Source organism: Sceloporus occidentalis, unplaced genomic scaffold (genome assembly GCF_023333645.1).
Source record: "Sceloporus occidentalis isolate IW3139 unplaced genomic scaffold, rSceOcc1.0.p SCAF_5, whole genome shotgun sequence".
Lineage (NCBI taxonomy): Eukaryota > Metazoa > Chordata > Lepidosauria > Squamata > Phrynosomatidae > Sceloporus > Sceloporus occidentalis.
Window position 1 is genome coordinate 75,152,821 of NW_028316985.1, and position 23,998 is coordinate 75,176,818.

The 23,998-nt window shown below is 40.9% G+C and overlaps 1 protein-coding gene across 3 annotated transcripts in view; it reads right to left on the reverse strand.

The window, feature by feature from the left end:
* Positions 1–6,675: 6,675 nt before the first annotated feature.
* The window catches only part of MOV10L1 (Mov10 like RNA helicase 1), a 49,387-nt gene continuing 32,064 nt past the window's right edge, over positions 6,676–23,998 (reverse strand). For 2 of the 3 annotated variants that reach the window (XM_089524427.1, XM_089524426.1), the window contains exons 16-27: positions 22,122–22,215; positions 21,701–21,879; positions 20,438–20,584; positions 16,867–16,988; positions 14,321–14,420; positions 13,424–13,588; positions 12,935–13,108; positions 12,670–12,819; positions 12,094–12,201; positions 11,020–11,157; positions 8,074–8,165; positions 6,676–6,881 (exon numbers count right to left, since the gene is read on the reverse strand). In XM_089524427.1, the coding sequence (XP_089380553.1) occupies positions 6,833–6,881; positions 8,074–8,165; positions 11,020–11,157; positions 12,094–12,201; positions 12,670–12,819; positions 12,935–13,108; positions 13,424–13,588; positions 14,321–14,420; positions 16,867–16,988; positions 20,438–20,584; positions 21,701–21,879; positions 22,122–22,215 (1,518 nt within the window). In that variant the 3' untranslated portion in view covers positions 6,676–6,832. Of the gene's footprint in view, positions 6,882–8,073; positions 8,166–9,273; positions 9,399–11,019; positions 11,158–12,093; positions 12,202–12,669; positions 12,820–12,934; positions 13,109–13,423; positions 13,589–14,320; positions 14,421–16,866; positions 16,989–20,437; positions 20,585–21,700; positions 21,880–22,121; positions 22,216–23,998 lie in introns of those variants that run through there. The other variant, XM_089524428.1, reaches the window with a different exon arrangement.

The window sequence follows — 23,998 nt, forward strand, 5'->3', positions numbered from 1 at the left end:
CAGAAAAACAAGTATTTTGTCCAGAGAACACGTTTCCTACATAGGAAACAGCATCTGCATAAAAATCATATGCATTTTTGTGCAGAATAACTCCTTGAAAGACTTTGCAAAGGGTGAAGCGTCTTTGCTGCTGCTCTGTTCTCAGCAGGGATTTCTTGAGCATTGGAAAATCCATTAGTTTGTCAAAAAACAAATAGGAATATTTTTCAGTCTAGATCAGGTTCCAACATCTCTGTATCTGAAAAACCAAGATGAGAAGCCATACAGCAGTATAAAGACAGATACTCTGTTTAAGAGTACATTAATGTGTGGATTAGTGAAGTGAGATCTGTGTACAAAACCAGTAAGAGGCCATGGCTTCTTTTTCTGCATGCTCTCTTTACAGCTCTCTGTAAAAGCTACAACAAAACATCTGCAGCAGATAGCTCAGTATAATTTTAAACAGAAGGTATAAGTCTCCTGAGTCACCAGATGACGCAGATGCCGTCATTGAGGTGGAATAATTGCTTATTTAATATATAAAAATCAAGTTACTCAGGTGTTAACAAATTTTGCATCTGTATTTGCTAGCAACACAATTCAATGAAAAGGCATCAGTTAACACTTAGAACATGTAATGTTAGATCTCTCCAGAGGCAGGATGCACACTATAAAGACATGCTTTAGGTCATGAGCAACGTGCTAATCACAAGCTGTCCAAGGCCTAGTTTGTGATCAACTGACAGCAGCATAAAATAAATTCCTTGCAAAAGTTAGGGTTTGCTGCTTTTGGAAGTCGCTAGGAGCAGTGGCTTGGAGTTGAGTGTCCTGGTTCAGTGTAACAAGTGCTCAATGTGAGCAATGCAGTGCAGTGAGCAGCCAGGGGATGAGTCGAAACCAGTCAAGGGCTGAGCATGGGGAGGCACAAGGCAGCAGCAGTTAAAGAGGCTGTGATAATGGGAGTCTCTCCTATTATTTTGGCACAGCTGAGGAAATAAAGTAAAACAAAGGGTTAATGAGGCTTAGGACCATGGTGGGGATGAAGGTTGCACAAAACTTCATTTCAGGGTTCTTTAAAACCATGCAGATTTGCTGATCGCTTCAAGTGGTGGTGTCTTCTGCTCTTCACCTCCCCATGAGCTCAATTCCTTAGCTGTATCTTTCACTAGTAGAGGCAGCAGTAGTTGGGAAACCCTCACAAGGCTTGGGCACTGGGCATTGCTTCTGTGGCTCACAGAGGTGCCACAGAACAGACTGACTGACTGGAACCAGGAATCATCATGTGGACCCCGCTTCAGGTTTGTTGGAACTTGACTGGCAGGTTGAAGCTGTGCTGCTAATCCTGCTTTCTGTCATTAGACAGTGAGAGAAGAAGTAACAGAAGAAATAGTGTGTATGTGTTAACACTTGAAGCTGTGTGGGGAAGGATGTCTGGAGAACGAGAGGCAGGAGTATCCAGGATCAATTCTTGGAAAGAGTGTTTTGACTTGGAGTGGCTCCTGTATTTAAAATATCTCTCTTTCCCCATCATCTACGACAGTCTCCAATCCAGAGAATGTGATCTCTGTAACCCCCTCTGCCCACCAGTTACACTCCTTCCTGCTCTGGGTGAGGCACTGAACTTGCCAGGGAGAAACCCTTTCCCCCCGGCAAAGAATTTTGAGTCCTTCCTAACTAGGGAGAAGATTCTACCTCTGCACCTCCTGGTCCCCTTGTGAGCAGCAACCAAACAGCTGGCTGAACAGCAACCAAGAAGCCTCTTGCCCATGCTGAGCAGCAGAGGAGAGATTTCTCAGTCACTGCTCAGCAAGCTGCTTGGTTTGCTATTCCCCGAGTGACTGGGTGCAAAAGGAGCAGTGACCGAGATTGGTTATTTTGAATTTGCAGTACAATGGTAGCCCTAATATCGAGAAATAGGTGTTGTGAGTGCTTGGGTTGTCACCCACGAGGAAAGGGAGCAGTAGCCTGAGAAAGTTTAGGGACACTGATCTAGATTAATCTGTAATGTGTAACTTTTCTAAATGTGCCTGAAGGAAACATGCCTCTTCAAAAAGAGAGATATCTTTTCCTAATGTAGACATTTTACTTAGAATATAGCCTCTCTTTTAAAAGGGATTCTCACACACACTCCTTCCACATGCCTTTGCTCGGTTTCATTTTCTCACCAGGGTTGGGGAGAGGAAACTCTCTGCAGCATCAGAGAAGGAAAACACAGTGTGAGAGGAAGTCCAACAATGTCCCATTGCATTGCTGTGTTAAGTGGAAATTAAGTCAATGACGGTGGCAGTTCGAGTAGATAGCTTCAAGGGATCCCAATCTTATTCAGACAAAATCAGCAATGAGGTCCTAGAGGTGTTTTCACAGCAGCAGCCAAAGAGCTTAGTCAAGAGGCAGTCCAAGGTAAAAAAAAAGCAGTCCTACTAATTTTAGAAGTAATCAAGAACTAAGCCAGAGAGCTTCTCAAGGCAAAGAAACTCAGTTTATGAGTCAGGATCAAGATCATGTGGAGAAAGAATGACATTAAAACTGGCAACCTTGTATCTCCAGTGTGGGTGTTTCGTAGCCAGCCATCTGATGTGAGTTAGGTTAGCTCCTGCTTTGTTAGGCTATATTGCATGCTGGCATTCGTCCACAGCTGGTCTTTTTTCATCTATGAATGACAGGATCTTTCATGAGGACAGAACATTTCAGTTTGTGTGTGTCTTCCTATTTGGCGAGCAGAGAAGATCAATTGGAAAGCCCTGCTCTACCTCCAATGGCTCCAGACGGGGCTAGCAGCCAGTGTCCAGGTTCCCCTGAGATTCCTCCTTCTAGAATCTAGAGCCTACTCCAGTGGTGGCGAACCTATGGCATGCATGCCAGAGGTGGCACTCAGAGCCTTCTCTGTGGGCACACATGCTGTAGCCCTAGCACAGAGTTTGCCAGAGTTCATTATTAGAGAGCCAGAGGGACGTGGCACTTTGCAATAAATAAGTGGGGTTTCGGTTGCAGTTTGGGCACTCAGTCTGCAAAAGGTTCACCATCACTGGCCTACTCCCTTGGCTCTCTTTTTCATGAAGAGCTCTTCAAGGTAATTCCTTACATAGAAGTTGATCTCCAAAAATGCTCAACCCTGTTTTCTTCTTGTTTTTTCAACTTTTTTTGCCCCCCCCCCCCCCCCCCCCGGTCATGTGCAACCTGAAGAAGGCTTGCCACACCTGCTCAAAGCATTTTTTGTTTATTTATGCAAGACTTACTTGACCTGGTTGTTTCATTTCACATGTACATTATGGATCATTATGAAAAAGGGAAACCACTAAAGGGGAAGTGACTATATTTACCTGATTCAGACAGAATGATACCATCAACCATGTTATGGTTGGTTGCCAAAAATTAGAAAAATTATGTGGGCTTTCCGTGGATTTCTCAGTTTTAGTTCCAAATTCAAAAACAAAGCATTAGCCTCAAGTTGCTTACAGTCCTCTGGAGTAATGATCAGAAAAGTAGTTAAAAGTATGGCTTGAAGGGGCTACACATCCAAAACTAAAGAAGAAACAGCAGCATAAGATGACACAGCATATATAAAAAAGACACAAAAACATAGCACTAGTATAGCATTACAAACCAATCTTCATCAAAATCCCTTGAAAAAAGCCCAGATCATTAATTGATATTAGAAAACATTTAATAGCAGGATCAAGGAGCCTTCCTAAGGCTTTCATTCCACAAGAAGATTCCCTTCTCCTTTTGTGTCATGGCTTAGATTGTAAGCCTGAGGGCAGGGAACCATCTGAAGAACTATCTGTAAGGCGCTCTGAGGGTCTATAAGGCTGAAGAGCGGAGTATAAATAGTGTAAACAAACAAAACGTTTAAAAACCCTATTCTTTATATATGTGCTGGCAGGAGAATGTAAAGCAGAGGCTCAGATACTGACTGAAATGTTTAGGGAGGTATGTGCATAGACAGGAGTTTCTAAACGTGTTTATGAGTTCAAAAAGAAACTGATACTTGAGACTGCAATCGTAACAGACAATATAAAAAATGACGCTGTGTGTGTGTGAGAAAAAATACCTGCTCTAACTGGGGTTTTTGTAGAAATACTTAACTCTATTTTCTTTTTAAATGGTATTAGCTTTATTACTTTCATTCATATGTAGGACAGATTGTGATATATTTTAAGTTAATTACATCCTTGTATTTGTCTGAAGCATAAGCTGCCTTGGGGAACAACTTGCTGGACATGTGCTATTTGTTTCTTACAAAGCAGCTACACAGTGCACTAAGTTTTAATTACTGCATATTGTTCTTATCATTTTAATATACATATCATCTAGCAACTTATATATTTTTAAATTTTAAAAATGCAATGAATATGTCAAACCTATTCATCACCACGTTTAACTTGGTGTCAGTGTATAGATGGTTTTCAGCATTCTCTGTCATCCTGCTTTATTTTGATGAGATACAGAAAATCCTGAACTGACACTGGATTTGAACCCTGGACTAGATGACTATCAACAAGACAGATACTAGGTGTTGGATGATGCAGTAAATTATATACAGTTGACCCTTGACATTCAAAGGGTTAGGGACACAAGACCCCTGCGAAAGTAAAAATTAGTGAATAAAGCGGGGGGGCAAAAGCAGTGCGAGTGTACGTACCCCCATCGCCCTTCCGAAGCCCCAAACAGCTCTAGCAAACTCTCTGAGCGTGCGGGGAGAGCTTGCATTTGCGGCTCCCTCCTTCCTTTACAAGGCTTCAGGAAGCTCTGGGGAGATTTCTGAAGCCTTGGAATGACAGGACAAAAGGCACATTCACTTTCCCCAAAACCCTTCCCAAGGAAAGAGAGCTGTCTTTCCCCAGGCAACTCCCTGTCCTGGAAAAGGATGGGGGGTTATTTCCCCAAAAACACTTTCCCAAGGCAAGAGAGCTGCTTAGGGAAAGAGGCAGCTCTCAGTCCTGGAAAGGGGCAGGATTTGTGTGCACCCTTCTAGCTTCTCCCTCCTGGGCTTTTTTTCCTTCCCAGGGGAAAAGCCTGGGAGGGATGAGGAGGAGTGCATGTGCAATGGCCTTGACTTTGTGAATAACTGAAACCCCGAGTGTCAAAGCCGCAAATGTTGATGGATGACTGTACTTCCTATTCTTGATGAGGCTGCACTCTTTCTGAAGCACTACTTCAATTTAGCTTCTTTTACATAAACCAGATCTGGCCTCAATTGTTCATGGCCTTTCAGATGTTATTGGTCTACAGTTTCCTCAGCCCTAGCCAGCATGGCCACTGGTGTGAATCATGGGAATCACAATCCATCAACATCTAGAAGAGTGGTTCCCAAACATTTTCAGGCTATGCAGCAACGCTAGCACACCCCAACCCTAGCATACCCTGTTGTATTGCAAATCCACAACAGTCAATCTTGGTCACTGCTCCCTTGCACCCCATCATCTTGGGAGGAGCAACTGAACTGACTGGCTGAGCAGTGACCAAGAAGCCTCTCACCTGTGTGGCCTTGCAGGAGAGACTGGTGTGGCCAAGAGGCTTCTCAGACGACTCCGACTGCTCCTCCCCCCTCATTCCCCAGAGACACACCTTCTCCACACAGCTTTAAGGCAACACTTGCCAAAAAAAATAATAGTTTCTTGTTACCTATTCTCTTGGCTTGTCTGATGACAAAAAACAGGAGCAGCAGTGGAGCTTTGACCTACCAGCCAAGTCCCAGCAATGCTCACAAAGCTTAAGCACTGCCCCAAGCTCCTTTTTGCCACTGCTTCTCCCCCACCGCTACATGCTCTAACTCCTGATTCCAGTCAGTCTATACCAAAATGGTATAGACCGGGAAGGGGCTTGGGGAAAGCTGTGTGAGTGAGCTCAGGAAGGCAGGCGAAGAATGGGAGACACCACCACACAAACTGATCAATGAGGCTTTGTGGTGGTTGTAAGGGACCATGAAAAGAGAACTGTAAGCAATCCTTATGCCCACCATGGTCCTAAAGACAGTTGGTTCCCCTTGTCTTTTTTGTACATCAATACTTTGGCTGAAAGCCCCTCTGCCCTCCCCCGTCCCTTACTGCCCCCTGGATCTTTGCACCATTGATGTTTTACTTTGTATAGAAGGACTGAAATAAAATAAAGTAAAATGTGTTTTTTCTAAGAGAGAGGCAATGTTTATCAGTAATGACAAGAATTCACTCCTAGGAGGGAGTGAAAGGACAGGCCCAATGCCATCAGGCCTGAAGAGGGAAAGCCCTCCCCTCCCTCCTTCCAACTGTCATCTTCTGGCCTGGGAAGGAGTGAAAGGACAGGCCCAATGCCATCGGGCCTGAAGAGGAAAAGCCCTCCCCTCCCTCCTTCCAACTGTCATCTTCTGGCCTGGGAAGGACTGAAAGGACAGGCCCAATGCCATCAGGCCTGGCCTCGATTAAGAAAAAGAGCCCTCCCTCCAGTCCATCTGCCTTGGTCCAGGCCTCAGAGGGAGAGAAGAATGCTGGACCTGACCCCCCCCCACCCCCATTCCCTTCTCCTTCTGTGTTGTGTCTTTTTAGATTGTAAGCCCGAGGGCAGGGAACTGTCTATTATTCCCTCTGTTGTAAGCCGCCCAGATTCCCAGTGATTGGGCGGCATATAAAATAAATCCTATTATTATTATTATTATTATTATTATTATTATTATTAAAAGTTACATTTAGAAAATCACAGAACAGATCACAATGCCCAGAAAACTTTACTCACATATAATTTTACAACATAAAAATACAGCAACTTTGAAATCATAAAATAACAAAAATTCTCTTATATAATACCACTTTAAACAAATGCACACATTCAACTGCAAATGAAGTGCTGCCTTTACATTCTGTATCAGACATTTGGCAGATCACGAAGATTTATCAGGTAGCACAGCATTTCTTTTTAACTGGTCATTTCTGTTAATTAACAAACAAAAAAGTTAGTAAGAATACAAATTTGAAATATCCTAATCCATCTTTGTCTTCAGTCAAAGATGATATGAGGTATATCTATTTTAACTTTTCCTCTTCATATCAAACTCAGGAAATTGTAATTTTTTGAAAGGACTAAGGCTTAATAGAATTTTCAGTATTCACATCCCTGCTTGTTCAATGTTGCATCCACTTTGACACCCACCCAGACCACTAACAAATCTAAAACACTCGTCTAATTCTAAAAGTCTGTATGTTTTCATCAGCACATATACTTAAGGTCACTCTTTCCTGGCTTACATTGGCAATATATACTTTCCCCCCCAAACGGTTAAGATATCAAAGCTCTGTAGTAGAAGGCTTTTAATTAAATATTTACAACTTGCAGCATGACTTAAGGCAGGAGAAGGCAAATCTATGACAGAGGAACTACCAAATCTGAAATCATCAAATTGGCAGGGCATATGCTTGTGAGGTGTGGCTGAAACAAAAATTAAGGATCCTGGCTCCAAGGAGGTTAAGGCCCAAAACAGACAGGCCAAATGACACGGTTTCCTGCCACGTTCAGGGCACAGAGTTTAGATGATGCACTCCCCAAATGCAGCAGGAAACAGCACCCATGCCGTGTCTTCCCAAGAGAACTGGGCTAAAAAGGAGCAGAAAAATCTGTTTCTTTTCAGTGGCCCGGTTCAGAACTGCAGAGGCGGCCCGCATCAGGGCCAGGCATGTGCAGTCGCTGCTACTCCACTGCAAATGGCACCAATGCGGCGCCGCTGCAGTTTTTTTTGGCCCATTTGTTTTGGGCCCAAGAGAGCTTGGGATTCAGAAGATCCAGCGCTCCCATACTCGGAATGGCTCTTTTTTGTTACTACCACCAGAGCACTCTGGACAAAACAGCAAGGGGGTGATATACTTGCAAATAACAGTCGACCTCCTTTGTCAAGGGTGAAGAGGACAACATGCTCCATTTTAAAGCCCCTGGAACTCCTCCCTGGGGACAACAGGACTGCAGCTTCTACTATTTTATTAGCTATATATCCCTCTTTGTTTTCAAATATGGTAATACTAGTGGTACTATTAAATTATAACTTTCAAAATGAAGTTTTGGAGAAACAATCATCACTGATATATACTTTTACACTTCTGAACACCAAAACAATGCTGAAAGGATGCTCACAGTTTTTGATTTTCTAGTTCTCGTGGTAAGTCACAGCCAACGTAAACTCCATTAGTTAAACTGTAATCCAAAAGAGCACTAAAGCAGAGATCCTGATGAAAAGAAACAAAGATTGTGAGACCTATGCAATTTATTATTTATGTCACAAACAATAATTATGTCATTTTTATTCTTTAGCAGGCCTAAACATTGCATTGAGCTGCATTGCCTGCGTGTTGCTAACTTTAGATAGCATTGTGTAAACTGAACAACACTATGACAACTCCATCCTAACCTCACTGTTTTATTATGCAAGAAATAACTATTTGACATGTGCTCTTTGAAGAAATAAAACTTCTATAGTTTAACTGGAAGGAAGAAAAATGAACACCTTCCTATTTTTTGTCTCAATAGGTTGGGTAGTTGGTGTTACTGTCATTTTAATTAGTGAGTGGGATGGAGAATAAGAAAAGAACAAAAAGTATTTTGTAACTTGTAAATATATGCTGAATTTGCAGTTTTACTTTTATAGCTGAACAACATCTTCTGATGAGAAGCTTGCCTCCACAGTTAGGTGCGTTTCTAGGTGGGATTCATGCTTTTCACCTCACTCTCTTTGATTTTGCCCAGCTGGAGAACATTAGGGACCTCTTTGCTTTTGAGGGTTATTTTGCAGTTAGTTCAACATTTTTCTTGTTTTTCCTTTTCTCTGTCTTCATCTTTTCATATTTGTTTTCATATTTTCTCTCCTAAATAAATTTTCCTTTGCTTAGGTACTTCCACCCTTCTCTATGCAAAAGAGGCAACCAGTCCCTGATTAGTGGATACATATTACATTTCAAGACTATGCATATGAGGGAGACACAGATTTTAGCCCAGGGCTGCTATGAAACCCAAGATATTTTTGAAAAACAAATGAAAGACTTTTGTGGTACCCGAGACACATTAATTATCAGAGGTTTTGACCTCCAACAAAAGGTAAAACATCTTCTCTGAAGATGCCAGCCACAGATGCTGGCAAAACATCAGGAATAAACTCTTCTAGAACATGGGCCACATAGCCTGAAAAACCCACAAAAAACAAAGTTAAAACAATTTTTTTTCTTCTTAAATTAACTGGTTTGGCATGTTTTACCACAACACCTGAAATATTCCTGATGCAAACACATGGAGACGTCTTGAGAAATCCATTGCCTTCTGCCTATAAAGAGGCTTGTGGCCTTGCAAGGATGGAGACATATTAGATTGGAAGGGAAGAGTCTTTGTTGAGATCCAAATGGATATTAAATTTCCAGGACTTTGAAAATCTCGGAGTTGTCACCTGACCAGAAGGAGGAGGGGTCAGCCTGCAAGAGATGCCCCCCCCCCCCCCCCCAAATCATCTGAACTAAGAACAGAAACAGCAGAATGCAGGCCTATGACTAACATCTTCAATTTTTTTCTCCTGTTTGGTTTATAACACCTCATCTAATGAAGAAGCCAGTGAAGCTTCAAAAGCTTGCAGCATGTATATTATGCATTTTGGTTGGCCAATAGAGTTATCAGTGTTTACTGGATTTTTGTTTTAATTTTCTAAATGGCTAACACAGCTATCCCCGGATATTTACATTAATTATTTGTGGGCCATGTCGAGGAGGGAAGGCAAACACTTGCCCTGTAAGGCTCCTCCACTGCTCAGCCTTCTCCTGAGAAGGCCAGGTGGCAGAGGCAGAAGAGGGGCAAACACTCACCCCTCAAGACTTCTCTGCTGGTCAGCTTTCTCCTGAGGAGAGGGCCAGGCAGAGAAGGGGAGGATATAATTAATAATAATAATATTTATTATTAATATTAATTAATTAATTAATTATTAAATAAAACCAATTTGCTGCCAAAAGAAGTTTAAGCTATTTTAATTTTGGCCCCTACCTGCTACCAAGTTGTGCAGGTCTGCCTTAATGGATGGAGGTAAATGCCCTCTGTTGTCCAGAGGAGTCAGAAACAACAGCATCTCTCAAATACCTGTAGATGCCACTGGGACAATCTGATTGTGGAGGCAGAATAGAAATTTGGCCTGACGCTGTACAAGTAGTATGTTGATGACTCTCTGGCTGTCTGACCTAGAAGAATCTCACAGCCTAGATCTATTTTGCTTATCTTTTTTTAAACCTCACTTTTCTCTTCTGTGTCTTTGTCCTTGTCAGACACTGATAGTATGTCAAAGCTGGTATTATTCATATCCCGCCCCTCTACAAGATGCAATCGTGGCGGCTTACAAAGATTAAAAAAACCCCAAAACCATGTATTCCAAAACCCTCAATCCCCTTCTTACAATAAACAATATAAGAGTTAAAAAAATACATAAAAATAAAATAAGTTTTAAAAAATTATATAGCAAACTATAGACCGTGACTAAAGTATAGTCGGAGATCTTAGAGTTCTTCTGATGGCCGTAGAAACTATTTGGGAAAGGCCTGTCAGAAGAGATCCGTCTTTATAGCTTTTTAAAAGCTGTTTAGGGTGGTAATATGACGGATTTCATCCGGCAGGCCATTCCACAATCTGGGCACGACAGTTGAGAAAGTCCTTTGGGAGGTCGAGGACAGCCTTGTTTTATAAGGCTGTAGCAAATTCTTCCCTGAAGATTTAAGTGTGTGGGGAGGATTATATGGATGGAGATGGTCCCGAAGATAGGTTGGACCCAAGCCATTTAGGGCTTTAAAGGTGATAACTAACACCTTGTACTGGGCCTGAAAACTAATGGACAGCCAGTGAAGTGATCTTAAGATCGGTGTTATATGGTCTCTTCTGGATTTACCAGAGACCAGTCTGGCTGCCATGTTTTGAATTAATTGAAGTTTCTGGACCAAGCACAAAGGTAGCCCCATGTGATAGTAATATTTCATATAAACGTAAGCATTTGTTATTCTCTGAAATTAAGACTTCTAGTGGAATTAAATTAACATGAATTAGATGACAAACACAACTTACTTTGGCAAGCACATGAGGATTCCCCACGACAATGAGCAATGCCTTGGGTCTGGTTATGGCCACATTGAAACGCTTTGAATTTGCAATGAAGGATAAATAGTGTCTTTCATCAATCAGTGAAGTATCATTTGACCGAACCTGGAACACAGGCAAAAACATGAAGTCCTACAAAGATCCAGAATGTTACCTAAGTTATCCTACTATAGCTGTGTATGCTTAGGTACAATGTCAGAAGTATGTTACACATACATGCATAATTTTTAAAAAAAATATTTGAAGGTATAATGGATTTTTGGTGGTAATTGGAGAGTACCACAAAACACTTAGCTGTCTTTTCCTTCCACAGTGTCTAACAAGGCAATTTCTTTAGAATTGAATTCCTCTCTCTCTCTCTGCATTCCTGCAGCCAAGTGGAATAATTCAAATTGCCTTGACTGGAACTCACACAATTAAAATGAATGGCTTAGACACTGTTACTTTTATTGCTTAAGAAAACAAACAAACAAACATACCCCCCAAAACACAATTCCCCCCAACAACATCCTGCTTAATGAATTTTTCACAGAACTGCCTGCACTATTTCTTTTGCAGATGACATATCTGGAAATTCTCACACTTGTCATACAGGTGCCAAATTTCAGAGCTCATAAATACTTGAGCCAGGCAGCGAGAAAACAAAACATTCTGTATGTTTAACAAACAGAAATGAGCTTTCATAACATCCCTAACCAGAGGATTTCCCAGCCCTTAGGAGACAACTTTGGAAGTGCAGGAGGGTCAGCATTGGGAGCAGTGCCTCCTGGTTCTGCTGAATCCTACTATGCTGTCAATGAAACACCATCATTGGATGATGTCTCACATTGGATAATGTCTCACAAAAAAGTAAGAAAAGCCTTAATCTGCAGTCCTACACACAGTTTCCTTAAGGTGAGTCAATAAAAGACTGCTTTATGGATAAACATTCAGAGGTGTGTGCTGTCTATTGCATTCCTACCTAACCTACTGGTCACTGGCACCATCACCTATTCTGGCATCCTTCAATGTATTTGTTTACACGACAGCCTCAGTACATACTGTTGATAGGATGATCACCAGGCCTTCTTGCCCCTGAAACTCTTCCACTGAGCCAACTTTGATGTCTATTAGATCCACACTACGTAAGAGAATTCTTATTTTTTCTACCTAAAAATAAAGACAACATAGCTATTACTGGTACTTTTCTTTTACAATATTTGATAGCTAGCATTAAACATAAAAGTATTATGGTTTTATGAATGAATAATGTCTAGAATTCCATTTTCTAATGATTTAAAAGTATTCCATCATTTTCCCTAAGTATATTAAAGGAAAAAAGTCACTGTAGAAACATTATTTAACAGATGAGTCATACAGTGGATTGGGACAATATGTAAGAACTTCAATCATTTTATTAATAACTGTAGGAGAAGATTCAGGATTACTGTAGCTTTCACAAAGTGGGGGAGGGAGAGAGTTTTGAGATGTATATCCCACCACTGTGGTTTTTAAACCCTTTCAAGGTAATTTACATAAAATGAAGTATCAAATTTTAGTAAGCATTCAATATGACAAGGTCAAAAAGATCTCCTTCCCCATATTATTGTAATAAAACTAGGTATCATAGAATCATACCTGTTTTCGATATGGTGTGATCACACCTATATCCATTTGTGATACTGTCTTGGAGATGTTTTTAGCAAGAAGGCAACAGTAACGCATTACTTGGACTGCTTCTATAGGATTAAACCAAGAAGGATTGTGGCCTTCACGCATTTCAGTGCCCTGTATTAAGAGAGGAAATGTATTGTTATATTTTTGTGACTTGGAATTTGTTGATGGCAACCTCTCACGCACTATTAACAAGCAAATCAAGCACATTACTAGCAAATTTACATACCTGCACTCCATGGAAAATCAGTGGAAAGTGTTTACTTGGCAGCTTCTCCCATCCCAACAAAGAATTTACCACAGTGGGGTCAGCACAGACTTCTAATTCATTATGATAGAAAAGTCTCGATGGCACTCTAAGCAGTGCAGCATGTGATCTGTAATTCTTCACAAGCTTTGTAATCTGTAAACAAACAAAAAAGGCATAACATATAATTTTATACTTGTGAACTTCACTCTCTGGACCTCCAGAATCGCCCCCCCCCCCCTTCTCTCACTAGTTTTTGAAAGCTGAAGTCCAAACAACTTGAGTACCAAAGGTTAAAACCATTGCTTTCAGGCTACTATTCTGTAAATATTAGGCCAACCAAAAAGCCACAAAAATCAACACATCTACTCCTCTATCTACACACACATATACTGGGATTTTTGAAGGCTGATATGATGAAAATTTTTAGTAACTAACTTCATATATAATATTGTTCTCCATTTTACTTACCAAGAGAGGGTTGTATGACCCACAAGCACCAAAAGCTTGCTCATCTCTCATATACAGGGACCGACTCATCAGTCTCTCCAACAGGGAGATGTTTAATCCATACGCTATTGCAAGTCTGGATTTTATCACAGGACCAAGTTGCATTGGATCACCTGAAAGTACTATCTGTAAGCAGAGCATTCTTTAATTGACACATTAAATATACATCTAGTTTATATTTTATATAGATCTTTTAGATGCGTTAATATTCCATACATCGTGAAATCGAAGGCTTTCATGGCTGGCATCCATAGTTTTTTGTGGGTTTTTCGGGCTATGTGGCCATGTTCTAGAAGAGTTTCTTCCTGATGTTTCACCAGCATCTGTGGCTGGCATCTTCAGAGAAAGGGCCCTTGGTATCTGCTGGGGTTTGATTCCAGATTTCCAGAGAATACCAAAATCCATGGAAGCTCAAGTTCCATGGAACAGAATGGCATAGTAAAATGGTGTCCCTTCAACAAATTGGCAAAATCAAGGTTCAATTTTTGGAATGTATATATTTTAAAAATATTTTCAAGATGTGGATGCTTGAATCTGTGGATAAAAAAATTCATGGACGTGGAGTGCTGACTGTATTTTTTAAACTGGAAATGCTGAAATTTAACTTCATCATGACTTAACACTGAGCTAAGATTTAAACTTTTTTTTTAACTATGTATGCTTTCATAAGCACATAAACATTAAAAATACTGTCATTTAATTTTATGGTAATGATTTTAAAGCATCAGCAGCATGCAAGCAGGGACGTCTTGAGCTGGAAACATTTTCTTGGCTTGAAACCTCAACAAACCATAGTCCTTCCGGAAAGAGAAAAGTTTGAGTGGCTCAGTCAACTGAATACAGTAAAAACTCACATACCTGCCCAGTGACTTCTGAGACCAGCCCCAAAGGGATTAGGCATTCTGGTTCACTTGCCTGTCCTGCTTCATCCACAAATACATGTGTGAAGTGTCCAAGTCTAGAGTTAAAGAACACAAGTTTAAATTGTGTGCTTTGTCACCAGATGTTCTGCTATTTTGTGGCAGCAGTTAATAAACAATGCTTCAGAAAGTACAAAACCCGTACCTGAATAACCTTTGTAGGCCAGAGGTATTTCAAGCTAATTAAAGCCTAACATATTATTTTTGTATGTAAAAACCAAGATACACCTTGATGTTCCTTCCTTGGTGCAGGTAACAGTGCTTATTGACCATACATGGGAATTATGTGACCAATCAGATGTTATTGGAATACACTTCCCATCAGTTCTAGCCAGCATAGCCAATGGTTTAGAGTCACAGTGCAACATATGGAGGGCCATACAATGTCCACCTGTTTATATGTAATTGCTTAACATTATGCCCTGGGCCTAGTTCAGATGTAACCTGGCCTGGTTCAGACTGTAGCCATGTTCTGGAGTCGGTAATGGGCTGGATGAGGGAAAACAGACTCAGCCTGAATCCAGAGAAAACGGAAGTACTTGTGATAGGCTCCCCCGGTCCCGGGAACGAAATTTGTCCACCCGTCCTGAACGGGGTCACGCTCCCCGTGAAGGACACAGTTCGCAGTCTGGGGGTGCTTCTGGACTCGTCGCTTCACCTGACTCCTCAGGTGGATGCGACAGTTAGAAGTGCCTGTTATCAGCTTCGGCTGATACACCAGCTGCGACCCTTCCTGGGTCGGGGGGACCTTGAAACAGTGGTACATGCACTGGTAACCTCTCGACTTGATTTCTGTAATGCGCTCTACATGGGGCAACCCTTGTACCAAACTCGGAAGCTACAGTTGGTTCAGAATATGGCAGCAACACTGGTCACTCGCAGCTCCAGGGCCAGCCACATAACACCTATATTGAAAGATCTGCATTGGCTGCCAATCTGCTTCCGGGCGCAATACAAGGTGTTGATTGTTACCTATAAAGCCCTAAATGGCTTGGGCCCAGGATACCTCGAGGACCGCCTCTCCCCATATAATCCGCCCCGCACTCTCAGGTCCCCTCCCTCGAGTCTTTTAAGAAAAATCTCAAGACTTACCTCTTCCGCCAAGCTTTCCCCCACATGTCCTAATCACTATTTTTCTCCTGTGTATTGTGTGTATTGTATTGATTGAATTGTCTGATTGTTTTTTAACTGGTTTTAATGAATGAATGATGCATTTTAATTGATGTATTGTACAGTTTAATATGGGGTACTTTTGCTAATGTAACTTGTATTTTATTATTCTGTAAACTGCTGTGATCGAAGGAACGGCGGTATATAAATAAAGACTCATTCATTCATTAGCCTGAACACACATAGGGTTAAAACAGGGACAAGAATGCACATGCAAACTCCACCTACAAGCACCCATACTTTCTTGGATTGAAGCTACAAAGATTCCAAGAGTAGTTATAGTCCTGGTCACAGGAACGTTGTAATCATTCAATATGAGAAGATCTAAGTTAGATGTGGGTGCTTCGGGACACTGTGGGTTCAGCTTATGAGCTACCCATGTCTCCTTCCCTAGTTTTAATCCTATTCACATTCAGGCCTAGGCATAGCTCTCCTGTGCCTCCAGTGCCCCGGACAGAGGAACTTCCATCTCAATTTCTGGAATAAAGTCTTTTGTTTTAATAACATTAAGATATTATCTTGGTTATTGGGAACTGAATCTGCTGATCCTGACAAAGTCACACATTCTCAAACTGAGAGGAAGGAAAGAAAACCCTGTAATAGGTTCACTTTAGGGTCACCATAAGCTGGAAGCAACTTGAAGGCACACAACAACTCCCATAAAACAGTATAAGAATAATGAAAAAATATTTTAATGCCAAGACTATGTACATTAAATAAAGCCAGTGAGAGTCAGTGTGGTGTAGTGATTTGAAAACTGGATCATGACTCTGAAAACTAAGGTTTGAATCTCCACTCGGCTATGGAAACCCATTGGGTGATACTGGGCAAGTCACACACTCTCAGCTTCTGAGGGAGGCAATGGCAAAGCTCCTCCGAACCAATCTTGCAAAAAAGCCCCTTAGGGTTGTCAAAAGTCAGAAACAACTTGAAGGTAAACAATAACAAAGAATATTTGCAACTTTTCTTGTTTTTGAGGAGAAACAATGTCTTGACATGTTTTTTTTTTTTTTTTTTTGAGACACACTCTTAAATGACAAGGCCACCACTGTGTTTTGTTGGCTTTCCCTCCCACAAATAGTGCATTTTGTGAAACCTGTATGAAATATTCAGCAATAAATTCCCAAAATGCAATTAGCTGTTGAAAAAGGGCCATATATATCTCACTGATTTTTAAAATTTACATGCAAGAACAAGGTTTCACATCCCTAATAAAGACAATTCATTTGACCTTTAAAGGTGTTCTTTGTTTACTTCCCATTGTATATCTCAATTAGGCCCTGAATATCTTCCAAAGACATGTATCCACAGTACCTTATTCCTATTTGGTAGAACATTCCTGCACTGGTGCATGTTACAATAATTATTCGGAACCGAGATGCTTGCCAAATGTCTTCTCCATCCTTGCAGTAAAGTTTTATTACATCACTAAGACTCTGTTAACACAAGCAAATAATTGTGCAAGTATTATATCACAGGCTAAACCTATGGTATGTAGATTATGTACACTAAAAATACTGTTTGAAAAAATTATGCAACCTAGAAATTTTGTATTAAGACACATACACACATATCCACACACATGAGAGATGTAGTAGTGATGGATGACTTCAACTATCCTGCTATTTGCTGGAATTCAAACTCAGCCAAATCCTCAAGGTCTAGCAAATTCCTCACTTGCCTCGAAAACAATTTTATTGTCCAAAAGGGGGAAGAGGCAACAAGGGGATCAGCTATTTTAGATCTGATCCTAACCAACAGGGAAGACCTGGTTAATGGGTGCAAGTGGTGGGATACTTAGGTGGGGATGACCATGTTCTCCTGGAGTTTGTTCTAGAGTGGAAAGGAGAAGCCAGGCATAGTCAGACACACATTTTAGACTTTAGGAGAGCTGATTTCAGTAAAATTAGAGAAATACTGGGGGAGAACCGGTGGGAAGGAATGCTAAAAGAGAAGAGAGTTCAAGACGGATGGGAGCTTCTCAAAAGGGAGATTCTAAAGGCACAATTGAAAACAGTTCCAATGAGGAAGAAAAATGGGAGGTGTCTCAAGAAACCAGACTGGATGACTAATGAACTTTCAACTGAACTAAGTTTTAAACGGAACATGTATAAGAAATGGAAAAATGGGGAAACGAACAAAGAAGAATTCAAAGAAATAGCGAGCACATGTAGGAGTAAAGTCAGAAAACCTAAAGCACAGAATGAACTCAGGCTTGCTAGAGGTTACGAACAATACAAAGGGCTTTTTTGGGTATGACCATAGGGCTAGGGTAGGGCCACTACGTGGAGAAGATGGTGAAATGCTAACAGGGGACAGTGAAAAGGCAGAATTATTCAATACCCTCTTTGCTTCAGTCTTTTCAGCAAAAGGCAAAGGGTGTTCAATCTAGGGATAATGGAGCAGAATAGGAGAATTTCAGCACAGAATAAGTAAAGAGATAGTACAGGAATACCTTGTTAATCTAAATGAATATAAGTCTCCAGGACCAAAGGACCTATATTCTAGGGTATTAAATTAACTGGCAAATGTAATATCAGAGTCATTGGTAATAATCTTTGAGAACTCCTGGAGAACAGGAGTAGTCCCAGCAGACTAGAGGGCAAACGTCCCCATCGTCAAAGAAAAGGGAGGGGGGAAGGATCCCAACAATTATTGTCTAGTTACTCTGACATCAATACCAGGAAAAATTCTAGAGTAGATCATTAAAGAGTCTGTGAACACCCAGAAGGCAAATCCATAATCACAAAAAGTCAACATGGGTTTCAGAGAAACAAGTCATGCTGGACAAATCTTATCTTTTTTTTTTTAAAATAAAATTACCAGCTTGGTAGATGAGGGGAATGCTGTGGATATAGTATCTCTTGATTTCACTAAGGCCTTTGACAAGGTTCCCCATGACATTCTTGCAAAGAAGCTTGTAAAATGTGGGCTAGACAGGGTAACTGTTACATGGATTTGTAATTGGTTGACCGGACGAACCCAAAGGGTGCTCAACAATGGCTCCTTTTCATCCTGGAGAGAAGTGACCAGTGGGATCCCACAGGGCTCTGTCCTGGGCCCAGTGCTATTCAACATCTTTATCAATGACTTGGAGGACAAAATTGGGGGCATACTTATCAAATTTGCAGATGACACCAAATTAGGAGGAGGAGCTAAATACCCCAGAGGACAGGACCAAAAGCCAAAATGACCTGAATAGATTAGAAAGCTTGGCCAAATCTAACAAAATGAAATTCAACATGGAGAAATGTAAGGTATTGCACTTAAGAGCGTAAAAATGAAATGCACAGATATAGGATGGGGGACACTTGGCTGAGTGAGACTACATGTGAAAGGGATCTAGGAGTCCAAGGAGACCACAGTGTGATACGGCAGCTAAAAAAATCAATGCGATTTTAGGCTATTTACTAAGGGCAGATACAATGCTTTCCACTCAAAACTACTCTTTAGCAGGTATGCTGGATTGCTCACTTCCGCAAGACTCAACCCATGCAGGTCTCATGCAGTCAAAATAATGTAATATGTTTTGTTATCTCGCATCTTCTACAGACAGAGTTGTAAACAACTGATATCTCCCCTACTAAGCTGCATGCTGGGTAATTTAGAAAAGTTTTATGATAAAATTTTGTTAGAAGATATATACCTGAATGTTTCTTTATCAGTCACTAAGTTCCTCTCAATTACCTTCTTGGTCCTTTCCTCACCTTTTTCAATTCTGTCTCCATTCCCAGCTACAGCTAAAAAGGCCAATGCAATTCTAGGCTGCACCAACAGAAGTACAGTATAGTGTCTAGATCAAGGGAAGTAATAGTGTCAATCTATTCTGATTTGGTCAGGCCCCACCTGGACACCACAATTGAAAAAGGATGTTGAGAAACTGGAACATGTCCAAAGGAGGGCGATTAAAATGGTGAAGGATCTGAAAACCATGCCCTATGAGGAATGACAGGGACCTGGGGATGTTTACCCTGGAGAAGAGAAGGTTAAGAGGTGATACGATAGCCCTGTTTAAATATTTGAAGAGATGTCATATTGAGGAGGGAGCAAGCTTGTTTTCTGTTGCTCCAGAGAACAGGACCCAGAACAATGGATGCAAGCTCCAGGAAAAGAGATTCCACCTCAACATTAGGAGGAACTTCCTGACAGTAAGGGCTCTTCGACAATGGAACACACTCCCACAGAGTGTAGTGGAGTCTCCTTCCTTAGAGGTCTTTAAACAGAGGCTGGATGGCCATCTGTCAGGGATGCTTTGATTGAGATTTCCTGCATGGCTGGGGGTTGGACTGGATGGCCTTTGTGGTCTCTTCCAATTTGACTCATAACACTATTAGTGCTATTCCTAGTTAAGCTGTTCACCATAGTTTACACATTGAAAATGTCTGTATTTCTGAAACATCCTGCCTAAAGATCATCTCTTTTTCTTCTACAGAAGCACTAAAACTTGGAGACGCAGCATCTCCCTGTCAGGATGAGACCCTTGTAGAATTTCTTCCTTCACTTCTTAGCTCCAGTTCTCCCTATCGAAAATGTGGGCTGTTTACTGAGCTTTGGAGAACTAAGATGCCACAAAAGAGGAGGGATATGCCACAGAGGTGGCAGCTGGTTAGTTCGTAAGTACAAATATGATTCAGTGCAAATTATTTTTTAAAAATACACACACACATATCACCACCACCACCACCATTATTATTTTCTTATATCCCGCCTTTCTCCCAATATAGACTCAAGGTGGCGATATATAGGGACAATAAAGGAACTCAAGCATGCTCAATAATTGGCTATATACAGACAAACTCAACTTCAAATAAATGTTTTGCCTGCTGGTGTAACTAGAACAGAATGAAGCCACACACAGAACAAATGGTTTCTGAACAAAATTTACCTCTTTGCTTCTGCTGGAAGCATTCACCCTCACCATTACTCCTGGCTTTAACATGTTGCTATCATGAAGTCGAAAACAAATAAGATCTGTTGCACTGTTCGATGGTGCACAAACCAGTATTCGGCTGTCTGGTAAAGTGTAATGTATCTGAAGTTTTATTTTAAAAAAAACACACCAAAATTTAACAAATTACGTTTTGGATGGATTATATTAATATACTAGGAAGTGAAATACTATTCTTTAAAGATGCTGAACAGAAATTATTTTCTGCCATTCTCATTTCTTCATAACCTAATTAAAAAAGACCAATATATATAATAGTGACTTCTCACCATTCAAAGAAGCTTAAAAGTTCATTTGTTATCAGGGATTCTAACAGAGACTGAAACTGGAATTATTATTATGAAGATAGAGCACCCTCCCTCCATAACTGTCATCTTTCGGCCAGTGAGGGAGAGAATAGGCTGGCTCAGCTCCATCAGGGCCAGCCTGAAGATAAGAGCACCCTCCCTCCTTAACTGTCATCTTTTGGCCTGTGAGGGAGAGAATAGGCTGGCTCAGCTCCACCAGGGCTAGCCTGAAGAAGGAGAGCCCTCCCTCTGGTCCATCTGCCTTGGTCCAGGCCTCAGAGAGAGAGAAGAACTGCTGGACCTGATTCCCCCCCCCCACCACCACCACCATTCCCTTCTCCTTTTGTGTCATGTCTTTTAGATTGTAAGCCTGAGGGCAGGGAACCGTCTATTATCCCCTCTGATGTAAACCGCTCGGATTCCCCGTGATTGGGCTGTATATAAATAAATCCTATTATTAATTATTATTATTATAGATCCAACAAATTACAATACACCTTCAGACATGCTGTGTGAATTGATGGTGCTATATAAATACATGAGAATAACAACAGTCCCATTTGTCTACTAATTATGACTGAAATAGGATGTTTCCCTTATTTTGTTCTCCCACAAAATATTTCCATTAACCATTTTTCAAAATGTAAGAAGTTGTCTCTCTTCAATCCAACAGAGTACTCAAACTCTCATATGATTTCTTGTAGACATAGGGAGTCATCATGCTTTCCTCCAATCAATGCTGTCTTGTTAAAACTATACTGCAAACAAGGCCCTGGCTTGCTCTTTAAAATAAAAAACGTTTAATGCAATGGAAATTCCTTCACAGCTGCAATGCATTCATTGACAAATATGTAATGAAGAGTCAGAATCATTAAAAGGGCAAGCTGCCAAATGTACTGTTGTTCAATGTTACCTGTAAAATTGCTTCAATGACTGTGACAGTTTTGCCAGTTCCCGGTGGTCCGAAGACAATATAAGGAGTCGGGCGACATTCACCACTGAGTATCCTTTTCACTGCTAGTTTCTGATGTTCATTCAGCACTGGATTGAAAAAGCCGCAGTCTTTTCTAGCAGATGTTGTAGTTCCATTTGCTAGGTTAAAGATTGTGTATATGTGAAAAAAGTATTTATCACTGACTTGCACACAATTTAGAAATCAGTAATTGGAGTCTTTTCTACTATTTACAGTGCTTACAGATACAAATCTATCTAAATTTATAGTAGTCAGGTACAGCAAATTCACTCCATAGCACAGCAAAAAATCATGAGTCTTGAAATGGAATCTATCAAACCACCTTACATTAACAAAAACAAAGCATTAAAATTATACTAACTTGGTTGTGTGGCAACAGTCACCATATCAGAAAAAACGGCTGCCTTTTTATGTTTTGGCATCCTTTTCGCCTTACTATTTTGTACCCTGTCATTCTGGAAGGAGGTAAAACGAGAAACAAAACAAAGCTTTGCAGTATTGTATAGACACAGTACATTATGTTTCAAGTTTAATATTTAATTGAGTTAGAATCCATTTTATTCATACAACATCTGTGGGCAGAGCTCACTCATCTACACATTTTAAAGGGGCTACCCCATTTTACTTTTGTAACAGCATTTGCAAAAATCTTGAAAAAAAATAATGCTATTGGTATGGATCTTACACCTATGCTGGCATAATGGCAGTGATGGTGAAAAAAAGAAGCCAACAGCAGGAGGAAGTAACCAGCTCTGAGCTGCCTATTTGATAGATGTCTGCTTGGGTCCAGGAGTATTTGGAGCTTCGGTACAATGGCAAAGATGGTTTGAAAAATTTCCTGTCTATAGCTGCCTTGGCTTGAGGACTCCAAAGTCAGTCATTCTTTAAAAAGCTAGGTCAGAGTTGATCTGCTCTTCCAGTCACTTCTCCTGCTACTCTCCCGCTAGCACAAGCATGTTGTCAAGCTGTTCATAAAACAGTATGTTCTCCTGTTATGATTTACCATAGTAGGATTCAGACTGAATTCAGTTCTTAAACGTACAAAGAAAGGACACCACACTTTTGTTTTTAACTTTGACTTTAGGCCAAAACAGATCGGCAAAAAAAACCCTGGCTTCAGGGTGGCATGGCGTAAGCATGGTGTACGCGCCAATGCTACCCCCAAACTGGCATCATGCCACCCTGCTGACCACATAGCAGGCAGTGTCACAGCGTTTCTGCAGTGCTGCATTTACATGTGCTGTGCCACAGAAACGTCAAAAAGCCGCTGCTGTGGCAGAAAGGGCGCTTTTTTTCATCCCCAAAAGGCGTGGCATCTTACTGCTTCTTTTTGTGTTGGAAAAACGCTGGATTGGGGCTGCAACATGTGGTTACTGTGGCCCCGATCTGGTGTTCAAAGGGGCAGCATAGAGCCATATTTTTTAGCTCATGATTAAATTAGGAGGAGAGAGTATTGGTTTGCTGTATAAGAATGAAAATGAAGGTATCTTCAAGCTAGCCTTTACTCCTAATCTTTCCCTCCAGGTAAGCAAAGTATGAATTGTGCAACAGGACAAAAGAAAGAAAAGGCTTTGGAAACATGCAACTGAGACAAAGGAGAAATCAGTGAGCTGTAGGGGTGAGATTATGCATGCAAAAATTTATCCCCTTAAAAATCTCCCATGAAATCGTGCAGCCCAGCTCTAGGTTTCTTGTTTCTTAGAATCAGGTGTTCAAAACAATTTGTGAGAATTATCTAAAATGTGCCAACATTTACAGAGAGGAGCTGTAAAACCTGACAGCGCAGTGCAAAAAAGCCTGCAGGAATGAAAGCCTTTGGCTCCAACAACTTTGGCTAAACTAGCCTAGTTGAACAACAATCTGCATGAACTTCCCTTTACAGGTAAACTGTTCAGTTCTGTGTCAATAGCAAAACAGTTATGCAACTGCTACAGGAACAAAAATACATGTATGATGCAGTTTTAGTCATGGAATAGTACAGGGAATATATATGTGGTGCGCATGTGTACACACACACAGAATTTTTTTTGTGTGTGTACATGTACACACACACATTTTTGTATATTATTCTTCATCGAGGCTAGTTTAGCCAAAGTTGTTGGAGCCAAAGGCTTTTAATCCTACAGGCTTATTTGCACAGACACACACAATTCCCCATATATATCTATGTCTGAGTGTGTGTGTGTGTGAGAGAGAGAGGGTGAACTGCTACTCTGCCCTCCAGTACCATGATGTCTT